Raw genomic sequence first — 18,191 nt, 5'->3', positions numbered from 1 at the left:
GTGTGCTCCTGGTTCAATAGCAACACAAACAGCATCCGTTGCCTCAAGTAAATCCTTAACATTTATCATTTTATTTTTTGATTTTATTTAATTTTTGTCCCTGTTAAATTGTCTATTTTTATATATTTTTATTTCTACTTTGGTTGGCGAGTTACGTTCGACTGCTTTTTTGTACTTCTTCTTTGCCATTGTTTGTTTTGCTTCCCCCTCTTTTCGCATAATTGGATTATTTACATAAACTGTTCTTGTTATTGTACGTAGTTACCTATAAATAAATTTCTACATGTTTTTGGTCCTTTTTCGGTTAGGTATTGCATTGCAAGGATTTACAACAATAAGTTGTACCGTCATTTGAGCTGCTGGCAAACGACAGGGGAATATTCGTAATATTTACGGTCAATTATTTACGCTTGTCAAATTCAGCTGAGACGCTTTCGCTCAGCGAATCATTATTGCTCATTACACAAATCGGTTATACTATAATTTCTTGCGAAGAAACATCGTATTTAGTATTACGTATAATAAGGAATCTGGAAGTGACTAAATATTACAAATATTGCAAAGTATGCAGATTAAACTTAATTTGAGATGCTACTTAAAGGAATACATCCAAAAATCCATATACACAGTGCTGCCAAGCTAATATCTTGCGAATAGATTTAATAAAAATTTTTATCATTTAAAAATGAAAAAGAAATGTCAATTTTTTTAATAATTAATAAATTTAGGAAATTTTATGAATTTAAAAAAATTATTTAGATTTGTTATAAGTTTTGTTTAATTCTATTAACCATTATTTTATTAATTTTATTTATAATGCACATTTTTTATGTTACTTAACAACACTGACGCTGCTGTCATTAATTTATGATTAGTTTAAGGAAATGAAATGAACTGGTTTATTAATTTTATTTTATTTAAAATATGTGGCTTAAGATAAAGACAATTTTGCATTATTTATTTATGTTAACTGCGGAAAAGGAATTTTGACGTTTACAAAAGTTATCCTTGATTTCTTCCAAATTCCTCTTTTGCAATAGCTCCTCTAGGTACTTTTTTGTGAGTTTTGAATAAAATAATGAAGCTATTATTAATTAGAACGCTTTGTTGTACCCTCAGTCAGCTGTAAACCCGTACAGAGTTATTACAAGTTCTTTAAAATGCTTTATCCATATATCCAGATCACTTATAGATAGTTAAAAACAAGAATTTCGAACATTTTCATTGATGATCGATCGTTCTAAAGCTAAGATTGGCATGAGGCTTTTGAAATGGGAATACTTAGAACTTATAGAAACTGTTTCACTTGGTTACGATAGGTTATATTTAAATTTTAATCATATTGGTATATTCTAATGAACCTGAAAAGCATATCGTAATAAAATATGTGGTTTTTCGATTTTTTGTAAGAACCAGCTGCAACAAAAGCATTAATTGTTATTTTACGATTATTATTAATTTTTTTACAAAAATAATATTAATCTTTATCTCCTCTTCTTTTTCGCAGGAATATTGTCTCCTCCGGGTCCGTTTTTAACGCCCAGTCCGTCGCCATCAATATCTGCTAGTCCACGCTTGCAACCATCACCCTCATTGTCGCCATTTCCGCAGGATGTGCTACTCGTAGCTGGTAATACAATAACAAGCGCCACACACGATCAGGTTTGTACGAGTTTGCTGCGGAAATAAGTATTTGCCTTTTATAATGTTTATTTTTGTGCATTTCCGATTTGATTATAGGAAAGAAAAACTGCCACACCGGGACGCAGACAATCGTTGCATCAATTCACAAATGGAAGTCCGAACGCCGGTACCGTTGTATTTCAGCCAAGTCCATCGCAGTCACCAGCGGCAGCGACCAGTGTTATCGGTGTGACAGCCGGTGTGGGCGGTGCGGCGATAGCGGCCACAACACCTGCAGCCGGTAATGAATTCAACACGACACTTGTTGGATCCAATAATATACAATTGAATAAGGTAAGTATACGACTCGAATGTTTATCGCTTTTACATTTCTTCAATTTGTTTATTGATTGTTAATTTTCTCTTTAATTTCGTTGTAGAAGGGCAATAAGCGCATTACTCAGCAGCAACAGCAACAAAATCAACTAAATCAACAGCATCACCAAATATTCAGCAGTGCTGTTACACCAACAACTTGCCACACTGCGTCTTCGATCTCGAATACTGTAGCCGGCGGCTATGGGCAATCACATGCAGCAGCGATCAACACGTCGAGTTCGTTTGCGACAGCAAATGTGGCTGGTTGCCCAAAAGGTCAAGCGAAAAAAGCCGCCGCAACAGTACTACCAACGTCGACGTCGTTAAGTCAACAGCAACAACAGCAGCAGCACCAACAGTTCCAACACTATCACAGCAGTAGTCCGCTGATAGCTGACAGTCCAATACCGAGTCCTAGCAATACAATTACCGCCGCCACAATCAAACCGTCAACACCACAACCAATGCAAATGTTGCAGCAACAATTTACCATAACCGGCAATGCGCCGCATCAAACCAATCAGCCGCAGCAGGTCTTTCAAATAATCCAAGGACCGCAGGGGCAAATTGTTGCGGCGCCGGCTGGCCAACAGCACGCGTTACAGCAACGACTGATAGGCAGCAATGCCACGGTACAGACGCACGTAACGCCGACGTCGTACAGCAGTCTTGGCAGTACAACAACGAATACAACAACCAAGTCCGGTAAGGCGCCGCAGCAAATACTGCCAAAGCCACAGCAACAGTCTTACAACGATGCCAGTCAACAGCAGCAACAACAACAACAGAAGTCTAAAATGGGTGGTAGTAATGCAGCGACCGCCACCGTACACAGTCACACCAATAATATGGCGCAAATGCCGCAGATCTCACAATCACCACAGCCGCAACAGGCGCAGATCACCTCCGGCGGTCCGGGGCAGCAGCAGCAAATCCTGCTACCCAACGGCGCCACAGCCAGCCTAACTACGCAACAGCCTTTGTTGCTCAATCAAATGCCCGTGTTGGTGCAGCAAAATACGCCTCAGGGTGTACAACTAATACTGCGACCACCCACACCACAGCTGACAGCCACGCCGTCACTGGTGATACAGAATGCGCGACCGCAGGCGCAGCTCCAACAGCAGCAGCCGCAACAACTGCTGCGTATATTGGGTACAAATGGTGCGACCATGCAACTGGCCGCCGCCACTCCAACGTTTATCGTGTCGTCACAGGCCAACCTCATACAACAGACTGCAAATCATATACAAACGATCAAAACTAATCCTCAAAATCCGGCCATAACGCAGCTGACCGGCTTGCATGCAGCGCTCTCAGCGTCAAATCAGCAACGATCTCATCAGCCGTTCACCACAACGGCCACCATTAACACCAGCCACCTGTTGGGGCCCAGCGTGGCGGCACAATTGCAAAATCTGCAATTAGCCGCCGCTGCAGCGAACGGTGGCAGCATTACGCAAATTCAAATGCCCAACGGACCCTCACCGACAACAGCAACAATACTTTCACAGTTGCCAGCACATTTTCAGCAGAGCTTAAACAATGCTGCAGCCGGTGGCAGTTCGCTCATCAATTTGAATCAGCTAAGTGGTGCTAATATACAGCAGTTGGCGGCGGCGGCGGCAGCAGCGGGTGCAACTTTTCAAACACCACCACCGCCGTCAACTTCTTCCAGTGCTAACGTGGATATGTTCAATGCTCAGCAAAATGCGCTACCCAGTTTGACACACGGTACATCACAGGCGTCGCAGCCCATGCGTCAGCCGACACCCACATTGCTGCAGAATACGGGCATCACTGGTGGCACGGTTACCATTAATCAACAGCAACAATTAACGAATGGACAACCAACAAATTCGTTGATGAGCGCTAGTCCAGCAAACGGTGGTGCAACAAACTCTTCATTGCAAACGCAGCAGCAGCAACAACAACAGCAGCCGCAGACTGAACCAAAAAAGAAGGCAAAGCCTCGCAAAAAGAAACAAACCGCGGCCAGCGCGGCAGCAGCAGCGGCTTCAGTACAAACGCCAGCGGTGGCAACACCCGCGCCCTCACCGACGTTGCAAGTAAAAAGTGTTCCAATTACTACACCCTCACCGACGGCCACTGCGATCACGAACAAGTTCAATACACCTGTCAGCATGAGTTACAGCACCGGCGTTATGCCACAGCTGCAATTCTCACAAACGTCACCGCAAAATGTGAAACTAACATTCACCAATAGCAATAGCAACAATGGACCAAATCAAACCAATCAGCAGCCGCAACAGCAACAAGACCAAGCGCGTCCCAAACTCGATCTCGGCAATGTTATGAAACTATGTGGCATCATGGAGGATGACGACGACGATGAAGATTATATGGACACAATGTCGACACATGACGATCGCGCGTCGACTCCAGCGTCTAACGCACCACAGCCGCCGCAAACACCAACACAACCACCGTCGTCATCAACGACACCGGCACCAGCGCCACCGAACGCCAACGACATAATGATCTCGATACCCAGTCAAAATGGCACAGATTCCTTGCCTTTCACAGTGACAATACCTGCCTCAGCGGCGCTGGGTGCTGCAGCGGCGTCAACCAACAATGCTGGTCATGACACGACTGAGCCGCACAATATCTTCATTAAAATCGATCAAAATGACACGGCCTCAACGCCATACACAATATCGATACCCCGTCTGCCGACCGCGGAGGAGATACAGCAACAAGCGCAACAGCATTTGGCGCAACAAGCAGCAGCAGCGGCGGCGGCTGCCGCAGCACAGCAGCAACAGCAACATCAGCAATCCAATAATAAAATTGGACCAGCGACCATGAACTTTAACCTGTCGTCCGCCGGCAATTTGCCACTGTTGCAATCAATGCAGCCGACGCAAGCGCAGCCGCAACCGCTCTTCAATATCACAGCTGGTGGTGCCACACTCCAACTGCCAACATCTAATAGCAATCCCACAATAGCCGTTACGACAACTGCAACTACCACCACAACAACAACAACTGCAACAGTGAAACCACGACGCAAGCCAGCGGTGCGCCGCAATGGTAAAAAGCAAGACAACAGCAATGCAGCCACCAATGTGTCAACTGTAATGACGCCAAGTACCGCAGCGGCAGCCTCAATTACAACAACCACCACCACAACTAATAGTGTCTCAGTGATGCCCTCATTGACGACCGCCACAACACCAGCCATGCCAACACCAACTGCTGCACAACAGCAACAGCAGCACCAGCAACAACAACAGCAGTGCGCTCCAACAACTACATTAGCGCACACAACATCAACGGTGTCAGCAACACCAACAACAGCGTCAACATTGGCCGCAACAGTTGCGGGTGCGCCGCAAGTTCCTAGCCAAATTGGCAACATACAAATCTCGCAGGTGGACACAACGAAAATGCTACCGAATCACAATGGCGGCTGCGGTGCTGTGGAGAACAAAATACAAATTATGCCGATTTTGGATAGCGCCACTAGCGCAGGGGGAGGTGAGTGCACTATTTTTATTTGAGCATTAATTCAAAGAGAATATAAAGATTTAACTTAATAAAAAGTTTGTAATTTTTTTGTAAATTAGTTTAAAAACTTTTTTATTTTCACTAAATATTAAATAAATGCGAACAAAATTCTTAAAAGTTGGTTTAAAGGAAACCAATAACACTATTTTTCCTCGAAAAAATCGAAATGTCAAATAGCTAATATATTTTACATTTATTTTCACTAGAAATGTCATAATAAACTTTGATTTTGCTACTCACACTTCCCAAACAAAGAGCAAATTAATAAAAACAACAATAATACAATGTTAGTCAGGTCACAAACCATTGAAAAGCAAAACGATTACAGTTAACTGAAATTAAAATAACACATGATTTTTATTAATTGTGAGATTGAAATAAAATTCAGTCAGATGATGATATTTAGAGTTTTGCTTTAAATTTAGCAATATTTAAATACATCACTTAGGACTACCTATACTTGACTACACGAAAATGTCGTAGAAAATATACACAGCGAATAAAATGGGCTACGTGTAGTATGCATGTACGTAGTAAATACTTTAGTTAGTATTATTTATTAAAACATATTATATTCCATTTACAACAATATTTTCCTTGAAATTAGAAAAGAGTACTAATAATTGTATTATATTTCCAACAGGTCTCCATATTAAGACGTCAACACTACCGCCCACTTCGCAATATCAAACGCAGTCCAATCAACAGCAGCAGCAGCAACAGCAACCACTACCACAACAACAACAGCATCATCAACAACCACAACCGATTATATTTCAACCACCAAACTCTCAGGCAAACGTACAAACACACGATTCATCTGCCGCCGCCACTATCAAACTAACCACTGATGGCAGGCAGGTACAACTAGTGGCCATACCACAAACATCAGGGCCCACCGCAACTGCGGCGGCATCATCTAATCAAACACCGACAGTACAACAACAGCCCACCAATTCGATGGCTTCGAGCAGCGGTAGTGCCCACAATAATGGCATAATGTCGACACCTGGCCTTTCCACGGCCACCATACTGCCGCCACAACTCACCGGTATGCCCAGCAATGTGTCGATATCAGTGGGGTCGCCCGCAACAGCAGCGGCACTTATGCCACAACTCACCGGAAGTCTCACCTTGGCTGTGTCCGATCAAGGTGAACGTCTGATATTGCGACACAATGCCAATCAGCCGCAAGATCAGCAATCGCAGTTACTACTGCAGGCTCTACTCAAAGGCGCGCTGCCAAATGTGACAATAATCAATGAGCCAACAAGGTTGGATAATAGTAGCAACAGTAATAACAACAGCAGCAATATCAGTGCGAATAGCAATAATATGCAGAACAATCGTGTTGGTTTGGGTGCAGCTACACCGCAACTACTGCCGACTAGTTCGATGAATAGCACATTGCAACAGCAACAAGCTAAAACTTTGTTAACGAACAATACGGGCGCCATCAATAAGTTGACGCTACCCGCACAAGTTGCAGCAGCTGTGGGAACCAAAACTCCCACAATACAGTTACAATTCAATGCTGCGCCAACGGCACTCTCGAACAGTGGCACCACTGCAAATGGTACGACAGGTCCAACGCTTCAATTACAGCTGCCACAGCAGTCACCACAACTGCAAATGCAGCAGCAACAACAACAGCAGCAAAAGTCCTTCCAGCAGCAACAAAATATGTACAACGCTCCGAGAACGCCGGATATGGCACAGTTAATGCAACAGCAACAACAACAACATCAGCAGCAACTCCAACAGCAACAGACAATGCTGCAACAGCAGCCGAACAATGCGCTACTTGGTGCCGCATCGTTGGCCGCCCAAAGCCAGCAGCGCTATGTGTCACTGCCGAAAATCGACGCCGCGACACAGCAAATATTCTCTTTGAACAGCGAAACAAATCAAATCACGCCAATTAGTCCGACCCAAACTGCAGCCTCGATCGGTCCTACCGAACGTTTACTGATCGCGCCGGCCGGCATCAATGCTCAACAATTAGCGCAGTGTCTGCAGTTGGGACAGATTCACTTTAACGATGTGAATCCACTGCCGCCGAGCACGCAGCCGCAGCCAACATTGTTGGGCATGAATACGACATTGAACGCGAATCAGCAGGCGGCGCAGCAACAGCAGCGCTTGCAACCACCACAACAGCAGATAGTGCATCCACAACCTATACAGCCCCTGAGCAGTGTGACCAGCGGCGTCAGCTCGAACAACTCCACTGCGCCAACAAATACCGTTACGAAGCAGGTGGCGAATGTGGCGCCTATTATAGATCAGAGCAAGGCGAAATTGGAACCGCCACGAAATGCAGCCTCAACAGGCGCAGTTGCGAAGAAGAAGCCTGTGCGCAAGCCGAAGGCCACGACAACGGCTGCTGATGTAGCCAGCGGTACGGCAGGCATTAAAAACGCGAGCGTCGTTAAGCCGATGCCGAAATTGGATCCACTTTCGCAAAAGCCGAACAATAATCCTGTGCAAATTGTGCAGCCGAATGTTGCTAGCGGCAAGCAGGTTGGATCAACGGCGTCCAACAATCTGACAACAACAACTGGCACCAATAGTATACAACCATTTCAAACGTTGCAACAAACAACCAAATTGGTCGGTGTAACTGCGCCCATGCAACAGCTTGTCACTTCGGGCGCCACTGCGCAGCAACAACAACAGCAGCAACAGCAGCAACAACAACAACAACAACTGCAACCAACAAGCACCGCCTCAATGTTGTTGCAAACACCGAATATGCGCAGCTTCGTGAGCAGCGCAAATATTATTGGTTGCTCCACCACATTAACAAACAACAGCAACAACAGTCTTGTCAGCACTGCCAACACCAGCAGTAACGGTATGACGTTGACAACAACTTCGTCAACGGTAGTGGCGCCGAGTTTCACCATAAATAATGAACCACCATCGCTGTCTGCGCTAAATTCGTCCAACAACACGAATGTGTTGCAACAACAAACGCAACTGCAAGTGCAACAACAACAGCCAACACAAGTGCAACGGCCGCAGCAATCTCCACAGCAGCCACAACATACCGTTTCACGTGTGCAAACCATACAATTGACGGCGCAGCAACAACAAATGTTCAAACAAGTGCAAATGCAAATACAATTCCTCACCATTAAGCTGCAGCATAAGTCGCTGTTGACCTCACTGCCGCTGCCGTCAGACTTCGATCCAGCCGCCATTGCGGCGTACACCAAACCAATGGCCGATGCCGAGATAAATGTGGCGCTGCAACGGCTGTATACCGAGCAGCAACGCATACTGGCGGCCGGCAAGGAGATGCCCACGCCGGAAGCGTATCTGCAGATGCCGCCAATAGGCAGCGGCCCTGGCATTACATTGATGACGCAGCCACCGCAAATGCAGCAACAACAACAGCAGCAGCAACAGGTTGGTGTAGGTAAGACGAACGCTTCGGGCATACCGGCGAATGTGGTGCAGCCGAATAATCACTCATCCACCATGACGGTGACTGCAACGTCGATGAGCGGCGCCACCGCTGGACAGCAGGCGCAGACGCAAGCACAGGCCGGTGTTACACATCGCATTCATATATACCCGATGCAGCATCATCAAACCGTGCAACAGAACAAGCAACAGCAACAACAACAACAATCGAAGTTGCAACCAGCCGCAACGGTTTCGCGTGGCAAAGACAATAATAACAGCAATAGTAAGGGTAAAATTGCCACGCCCACTCAACAGCTAGCAACGCCGAATTCGAATTCGAGTAACAACAACATGAGCACACTGACGCCACTAAGCCAACCGAAGCAGCAGCCAACACTCGTGCCAACCTCGAAAGCGCCAGGTTTACACTTTCAACAGCAGCAGCAGCAGCAGCAACAACAACAACAACAATTCTTGCTACAAAAGCCAGTATTAGTGACGAGCAGCAGCGCCAGTAGTTCGACGCTCATGAACGGTCCACCGCCACTAGTGTTCTCTAGTCCATTGATCGCTGTTTCGACAGCAGCGACAGCAACCAGTGCGGCCAGCACTCCCATAGCCACGCATTTTGCAGCGGGCGCAAACGGTTTCATACAACAACAACAACAGCAACATGTGTTGCAACAACAGCTAAACGCTTTAACTCAAGCGCCCGGCGGCAGCTTGTCAACACTTGCGCCAAGCATGGTGCCCATCAGCGCAACAACAACAACGGCACTTACGAGCGTCAGTCACACAGTCACAATGATGACAGCCTCAGCGGCAGCAACATCAACAACGGCGCCGCATACGAACAGTATCACATGCGTAACAACAACTGCTAATGCACCAACAACAACAATAGCAGCAACGACAAATGCCACAGCAATAACAACAGCAACAGCATCGTCTGCAGCAACCGCTATGTCAACAGCAAGTACAACAACCATGGAGGCTCAATCACATGCGCCACTGCAGAAGGGAGGTAACAACGCTTACGCGCTCACCACCAACACCAACACTTCGGCAACCCCAATACCCGCTGCAATGCTGGGCACCCACCTGTTCAAACGCGAGGAGAGTTTGTCACCGCAGCCGAAACTTGCACGCCTTTCTTTGTGAGTAGTTGGTTGAAAATACGCGATACTCCACACAATTTTCGCCATTCGACTAGAAGCATACTTAAATTTATCACTCGAATATTTGCAAATTCTTATATTATTTTTTATTTTCATAAACTCATATTTTGATTTTGTTTGCTGTTTCAGGTTTCTGCGTCAATTGGAGTTGGATCAGCAGGCCAGCTTGAATCCTGACTATGTCAATCCCTTTCAGAACAAAGAGGAGGCTGTCAAACGGCTTATAAGGTTAGTCGAACATTTTCCCAATCTTTTTTTTCATCTCATACTAATTCTTATTCTCCGCTTTCACAGATATCACTGCATGTATGAAAGTGTTGAGGATCTACCCTATGAAGATGAGGAGCGCTTCGAACAGACGGCATTACAATATCAGGATAAATATCACAAAATTTCAAACAAATATCAAAAGATTCTCATGCAAGAGTCAACGGTGAGTAATAGGCTTGCGAAAGGGAGCAAATAATAAGAGATATATTGCCCAATTAACTGCACTTTTCTAAAATACTTTTTATTTATTCATTATTTGAGGTTAGGGAAAATTAAATTATTAATAATAGCATATTAACTTTGAACAAAACCATCATATCTTAATAAATTTTGTGAAGAAAGTAAAACTCATGCTTAAAACTCTTTATATCACCCCCCCCAGCTGGAGCATCGCACATCTGAGACCTGTCAAATCCAACAACTGATGATTGACGATCTAAGGGCGGAAATGGAGCACTTGCGAAATGCTGAACGCGAGCAGGCTCTCTACGAACAACAACATGCTCAACAGCAACAAAAAGAAATGCATGAACTGAAGAGTGAATCGCCATTAGACACAACAACCCAGGAGCTTAAACAGGAAGTGAAAGCTGTCAAAGACGAGCCAGAGCTGGAGTGTGATAAGGCAAACTACAATATTGGCGCTGCACTTAAGACGTTTGAAATTAAAACGGAACCCAATGACAATAGCAACAACAAAGCGAACGCAACAGGCACACCAACACCAACAACAACAGTGCCAACAGTCGTGGACAAATTTGATTTGCTGAAGCACAGCACGAGTCACAATAACACATCAAATAATGTCGCCAACAAACAACAGCGTGAACAACAACAATCACAGGCTGATGAAAAGCATCAGAACGATTTGCTGCCGAAGAAGGAGGAGAAGCGCAACTGGCACAATGCGGTCAGCGGTGGTGACGCAGGCTCCTATGCTGCCAATACGCATTTCGATTCGTTTGACGCGGAAGCCGCTAAAGACAAGCTAGGCGCGTCCAATTTCTATGCAAACTGCAACAAACAGCTGAACGGCATAATCAAGCGTGAAGTCGTGCCGTCGTCAGTTGCATGCGACTATGTGAAGAAAGAGTTCGAAAATTTCGATATAGAATCGGAGATAACACCGAGTTTTATAATGAAGAAGGTCGAACATAAGGAAGTGGTGCCTGCGCCGGCTAATAACGCCAAAATGCAAAACAAGCACGGTCGGGAGAAGAATGAGCGCGGCAATGCGCATGAGCAACAACAACAGCAGCAACAACAAAAGTCAGTCCCCACCGCAGCCAGCAATAATAGCTTTGCGGCACAATATTTGCAGCACAACACCAAGCAACAACAGCTGCAACAGCAACAGCAATTGAAACAACAGCAGCACCAACAACAACAGCAACAGCAGCAGCAGCAACAAGAAGACGATTGGCTTTGCTTGCAGAAAGAGTTGAATCTTATCACCGCCGAAAACAAGATTGGGTTGCAGCAACACCCTTTGCAACAACAGCACATAAATATGCAGCAGCAGCAGCAACAGCCGCACTCCACACTTAACAACGGTCAGTCTGGGCAACTAATTGATCTCTTCCCCAACGGTTGCATCAACAAAAACAATCAGTTGAGCCCCAGCAGCAGTGACTCGAGTCAACACCAACTGCAGCCACAACAACAACAACAACAACAGCAGCAGCAGCCAAACTGTGATCAACAATCAGGTGTGCAGTCCGCAGTCGACGAGCCGCAGCAGAACCATCACCAGAACCAACAAGGTCAGCAGCAGCAACAGCAACAACAACAAGAGCAACAAAATACTCACAATCACATGCAATCGTCACTGAACGAGTTCTTCGACTCCGGCGATGACATGGCTGATGTGCATAAGTCTGTCGAGACTCGACTGGAGGCCATGTTCGGTGAGTCGCCCGTACATTTGAGCAAAAGCGGTGGCAGCGACACGCGTGACATTGAGGCTGGCCTGGAGGATATATTCGGCGAGCGGAAGTCGAACGATGACAATGTCGACAACAAATCGAAACAACAGCAACAACAACAGCAGCGGTTATGGGACAACGAACTGAGCGCGGCGAACAGTTTTATGCGCGTCACAAATACGCAAGAGAATGTGCTCTTCGAAAGTGAACAACAGCAAATACACCTCAATCAGCAGCACATGCAGCAGAGCATGCAGTTGAACATCACCCAAAATACAACGCGTTGGATGCAAAACATGGACGCACCCTTTGGTGACTTCATAGCCAATGCTGGCGGTGATTGTGAGATTTCGCGCAAAAGACGTTGGAATGCCGAACTGATGTCAGCCGACGCAGACGATACGCTCGATGGCGCGAAGAAAATTTGCACCATGTCTGCATCCTCCAGCTCCTCAGCCTCACCGATATCTGCGCAACAACAGCAATCGCGCCAGCATCACGAAAGCATTATGGAGGCCGATCTGCTTTCGCTACACGACGGCATACGCGTAGAGCCAGCCGCGGCGCAGATGCTGCAAATGTCCACGCAACAGCAGGGTGTCTTCTGCCAGACGCAGCATCAATTCAGCAACTTGTTGGACGGTGTCGGTGGTCATCACCAGCAACATTTCAACAATGCGCAACAGCAGCAACAACACAACATGCAACAACAACAACAAGCGCACCATCAACTGCACCCACAACTGCAGGCGCATATGCACCAGAATCACATTGGCGGCGGTGGCGGCGACTTCGATGACGACATCAGCCGACACGTGCAGAACGCCATCGATAGCATACTCAATCTGCAGAACAGCGAATCGGCAGACTCGCTGAACTTCTCGTTGGATCACTCGATGGGCTCGCTGCTCGGCGACAGCATACTTGACGATCGCCAACAACAACAGGCGTCGGTGAATTGTCAAGATGGCGTCAAGCGCAGACATCATCTCGTTGATGAGTTGGGCGATTGCCTAATTAGCGGTGGCGGTAGTGGTCCAGCCGCTGGTGACAATGCCAGCAACATACTTTTGGACAGCAGTCAACATCATCATGTGCAACAACAACAGTTGGCGTTGCTCAATCACAATCACCTGCAGGGCATGCAGCCGAACAATCATCATCACCACCACCAACAGCAACAACAACAGCAGCAGCAGCAGCAATCACAACAACACCACCATCAGCAACAGGAGACTTCACAGCAAGCATTGCTGGCGAACGATTTCAATTGCGTTGCCGCCGGTTTGGTCGATGAGGCGGTCAAGTCCATAATGACATCCTGACAACTTACTGCAGCGGACCAGCAGCAGCAGCAGTCGCAACAACAACAGACATCAACTGCGAAACAACGCAGCGCTGTCGCTGCTAGAGCCACAACAACTGCCGCAGCGGCTATAACCGCGATCGCCGCCGGCAATATGGTTGGCAATGGTCGTAATAATATTGTAAATACTGGCGTATTGCTGGAGTTCAATACCAGCGCTTTATGAGCTGTGCGTCATAAAAGGAGTACGAGTACTTAGTAGTAGAATGTGTGCGTGGAGCATTGAGTGTATGAGCGTATGTTGTGCAGAGTGACTTGCACTTTTTAACGGATTTAAGTTGGTAAGTTGTATAGGGACCGAGTGCACCCAAACCAAGGGCGTTAGTGGCGAGTTTTTTTTAATTTTATTTTTATTTTTTTTTTAATTTAATTTTTTATATTTTATCAATTTTATTAGGTCTAATTGACAAGTTTTAACTTTAGAAACTATTTATTTTTTATTATAATTTTATTAGTAGCTTGTGTGGTGAATTGAATTTCGAATTTCAACACAACAGTATATCGTATTTTTATTTGGAAGCACTTTCAACACTTACACTATGTTTTAAAATAAAACATTTTTTTATGAAAATATAAATAAAAAATATAAAATTTTTATTTTTAACTATTTATTAATACGCAAATTCACAAAACTTCAAAAAAGTTATCTTAAAAAATATTGATATTTCACTGAATATTTTTTTAAATAAAAATAAAAATTGTGTATTTAATTTAAAGGAAATTGTTAAAAATATTATTTTTAGCATGCACTTGAACAACAAAAACAAAACAGCATGTAAAATATGAATACATATTTGGCATTTGAGGTTATGTTGCTTTTGTGAAGTGCGTTGAAAGTTATACAAAATTTCGAAATTTCTGCTGCCACAGCAAGCGTGTTTTTTTTTAGCAAAAATTGAAATAAATTGTGTTTATAAGCTCGCTATCTCTCTCTGAAATCATACACGGTATACCTCTTCACGGGTGTCGCTGCTCCAAAAAGTATAAATATAAAGATATTTATAGCTTTAAGTTCGACATTTTAATTTTTAGTGATGCGTAAGTTTAATGTAGCAACAATTTGTTTTGTTTTATATATATATATATATTACTTTAGATAAATTACAATTTATTTAATTTGTTAAAATTTATTATACTTTCCGTATGTATTGACATACAAATGTATGCTTGCGTTTTTATGTAACATTTACTTTTAATTTTGCATAAAATAAACTTTAAATATTTAATAAAGAACCACGATGAACTACTGCACTAAAGAGATAATTCAAAGAAAAGCAATAATTTAAACTAAATATGAAAAGCGTTATGTGAATATAGTGGAATTGCACAAATTTTATATACACAACCCAGCAAATGAAGCAATAAAAGCTAAAATTTCAAAAAGTTAATAAATTGCCTGAAAAAAGCATCGTTTATAAACACAAAGCTGCTGCTGCCTAGCAGACAGACAGTACTGAGAGTGTAAAAGAAATGAAAACAAAAATACGCATGTGGCAACACATCACCCCTGGAGCTTCAACATTGTTTTCTCACAACACACGCGACAAACGCCTAAAACTTTCATGAAAGCTCCAAACGCCTGAAGCTTTTCTTACGTGAAAGCTCCAAACGCCTAAAGCTTTCCTTGCGTGAAAGCTCCAAACGCCTGAAGCTTTTCTTACGTGAAAGCTCCAAACGCCTAAAGCTTTCCTTGCGTGAAAGCTCCAAAAGCGTGTGTCTCTTAGCAATTCGATTTTCAATCGGCAATTTAGGCAAATAAACCGGACAACAAACGAAACGAACTCGTGCAACTGAATTCTTTAAATCAATAAATTGTCTTAAACATGCTTTAAAGCAACAAAAAATAATTAGCAAAATTTTATTTAAAATAAAAAAAAAAAGCTATTACAAATTTAACAATTATGTGTATGTAATTATGTACGTTAAAATTAAAATTACAAAAACAAAAACGAAAAAAAATCACAATCGCCGCTAAACTGACCACCACAAGTGGGCGTGGCAAACGAATTGGTTGTAAACTACGCAATTATGTTTAAAATGTATGTGGCTTTCGTAAAACAAATAATAATATTAAAAAAAAAAAAAACAAAATAAAAATAAAATTAAAATGTTTCAATTAAAAAATGCATAAATTAAAGAAACGTTAGTAGCGCTTAGCAAGTAAAGTGAAATTGAAATTGAAACTGGAAAATTGTTTAAACAAAATGAGCGTAACAATAAAACTAAAATGCAAAGCAATCACTGCATATGTACATTCTCAAGTCGTAGAATGGCAGGCAGTTGCAGTTATGCAATACAATGCTAATATGGAAATACGTTGCCAACTTTGTTAAGGAAATGTTCAAAAAACTTTGCAATACCGTTATGCGTTTACAAAATGAGAAAAAACCTTAAGCATAGCATAGCATATAAAATGTAATTTATTACAGTACAGTAATAGCGAGTTCAAGATTTTTTTTATTTTATTTTAATTTTTTTTTTTTGTAAATAACTAATTGAAATTGTTAGTGAAAATTGTAAGATAGCAACAAACAAGATCTAGATGTGTGAACATTTTTTCCTTTTTAAAATTTTATGATAACAATCAGTGTTTGTATGTGTATTCAAATGAAATATTAACAGATCCAAAAATTGAAAAATAAACACATGAAATAATTTTAATGATAACAAGAAACAAAAACAAGAATATATAAACTATTATCTATAAAAGAGATACAAGACAGCGCCAATATTGGCGATTGTTGCATGTACTTGTGGGCTTACATACATACGGCGTTTGTAATATATAGTTATAGTACGAAAAAAAAGTGAAAAAATGTATATGTGGATGAGTTTCGAAAATTGAGGTTAAGTGCAACTGGCAAGCTTTCTTTTAGTTTGAGTGCTTTTGTTTTAGATTTTTTCAAAATTTTATTTTCAGTTTTCTAAAAATTTATTAAAAAATTCAAAATTTTATTAAATAATTGTTCAACGTAGAAAACAGTTATTTTTGATACAATATCCGCTTTTTTGGAATTTAGAAGGTTTATCCAAAGTAATTATAAAATTGTACTAAATCCAATTTTTGTTTTAAAATATATTTCGAAAATCATATTGCCCAAAATATATTTGTAGTGAGTACAATTGTATTGAGAAATATTTGAGAATCCAAAAATATCAAAATATTTGAAACTTAAAGATTCTTCGTAATCGTTTTTGTTGGTAATAATATGATTAATTCGAAAATTCTTACAGAAAATAACTAAAAAAATAAAAAATAGTAATTTCGAATTTTTTCGAACATCGTAAGATACTTTAAAACATTTTTTTTTAAATATTTTGGATAAAGAATATTGTTTTTTTTAACGTCATAACCTCAGATATCGACTTTTATTTTATAAAATATGTACCGAAAACTCATCTTCTTAAATTTTTGATTTTAATTTTGAGGTTAGAGTAGAAAAGTAATTAAATTTTACTCTTTTTGCATTGCATTTTGCAGTAATATTCATAACAGAGTCCAAAATAATTTTTTTCTCGAGTAATAGAGTATTCGAAAACAGCTTTCGACAATAAGTTTGAGCTTGAACCTCACATGAGGAAAGTGAGGTTAGGAGTTGTATAAAAATTAAACTCAAATTTAATTTTAAGCTGCCCTAATCTCTTCTTTTTGTCCTCACTGGTTCTTAATAAAATATATATTTCACTTAATTATTTCCAAAACTTCAAAGAAGCGCTCGGTATGTGCACTCAACAGCGAAAGCCAAGATATTCGAACACAAATACTATTAAACATATTCGTCTGTATGTATGTGTGCGCATGAGTACATGCAATCGCAACCAATTATCAGTGTGAACCTACAAGTTATTTATCTAAACGTACATACATCTACATCTACATATATACATATATATATATACCTAGTTATGTAAGTTAGTAAAGATTGCGAGAGCAAACCTAAAACCGAAATGGTGACAACAACAAATTCTAGTTAATAGGAAGAAACTACTGAACTTAAACTGAGGTACATAATTAAATAAATAAAATGCATAAATTAATAAAAATAAAAAATAAAAAGTATCGAAAACACAAAGGATACGTAACTTAATTCAATTTAAATACGCATCAAATGTAACTGTAATTGTAATGGTAATTGTATTTAGTAGTACGTAAGTCAATATTTACTGATGAATGTCTGTATGTGTAATGTGGCGGAGCGATTATAAAACAAAGGAATGCAACAATTTTTTTAAATAAAATAGAAAACAAAAACAAAAACTTGAAAGTAACTTAATTATCTTAAAAGAAAAAAAAAAAGAAATAATCATCAAAAATAATGATTATGCAACACATTACTACTAAATTTAATGTTAATACAACTAAATAATATATTTAATAAATTTATAATAATGATATATATATCGTATGTATGTATGTAAAATTTTAAAAAATCTCACAAATATTTTATAAAAGCAAAACAAAAACAAAACAAAAGAAAAAATAACTCGAAAACAACAATGAAA

The 18,191-nt window shown here is 41.6% G+C and overlaps 1 protein-coding gene across 1 annotated transcript in view; it reads left to right on the top strand.

The window, feature by feature from the left end:
• The window catches only part of LOC105216383 (mucin-19), a 99,442-nt gene extending 81,251 nt beyond the window's left edge, over positions 1 to 18,191 (top strand). The window contains exons 2-8 of the mRNA XM_011190848.3: positions 1,508 to 1,662; positions 1,741 to 1,977; positions 2,064 to 5,505; positions 6,179 to 10,106; positions 10,257 to 10,355; positions 10,422 to 10,560; positions 10,780 to 18,191. Of these exons, the coding sequence (XP_011189150.2) occupies positions 1,508 to 1,662; positions 1,741 to 1,977; positions 2,064 to 5,505; positions 6,179 to 10,106; positions 10,257 to 10,355; positions 10,422 to 10,560; positions 10,780 to 13,647 (10,868 nt within the window). The 3' untranslated portion in view covers positions 13,648 to 18,191. The remainder of the gene's footprint in view (positions 1 to 1,507; positions 1,663 to 1,740; positions 1,978 to 2,063; positions 5,506 to 6,178; positions 10,107 to 10,256; positions 10,356 to 10,421; positions 10,561 to 10,779) is intronic.

This window comes from Zeugodacus cucurbitae, chromosome 2 (assembly GCF_028554725.1).
Source record: "Zeugodacus cucurbitae isolate PBARC_wt_2022May chromosome 2, idZeuCucr1.2, whole genome shotgun sequence".
NCBI lineage: Eukaryota > Metazoa > Arthropoda > Insecta > Diptera > Tephritidae > Zeugodacus > Zeugodacus cucurbitae.
This window is presented reverse-complemented; position numbering and strand designations above follow the sequence as displayed.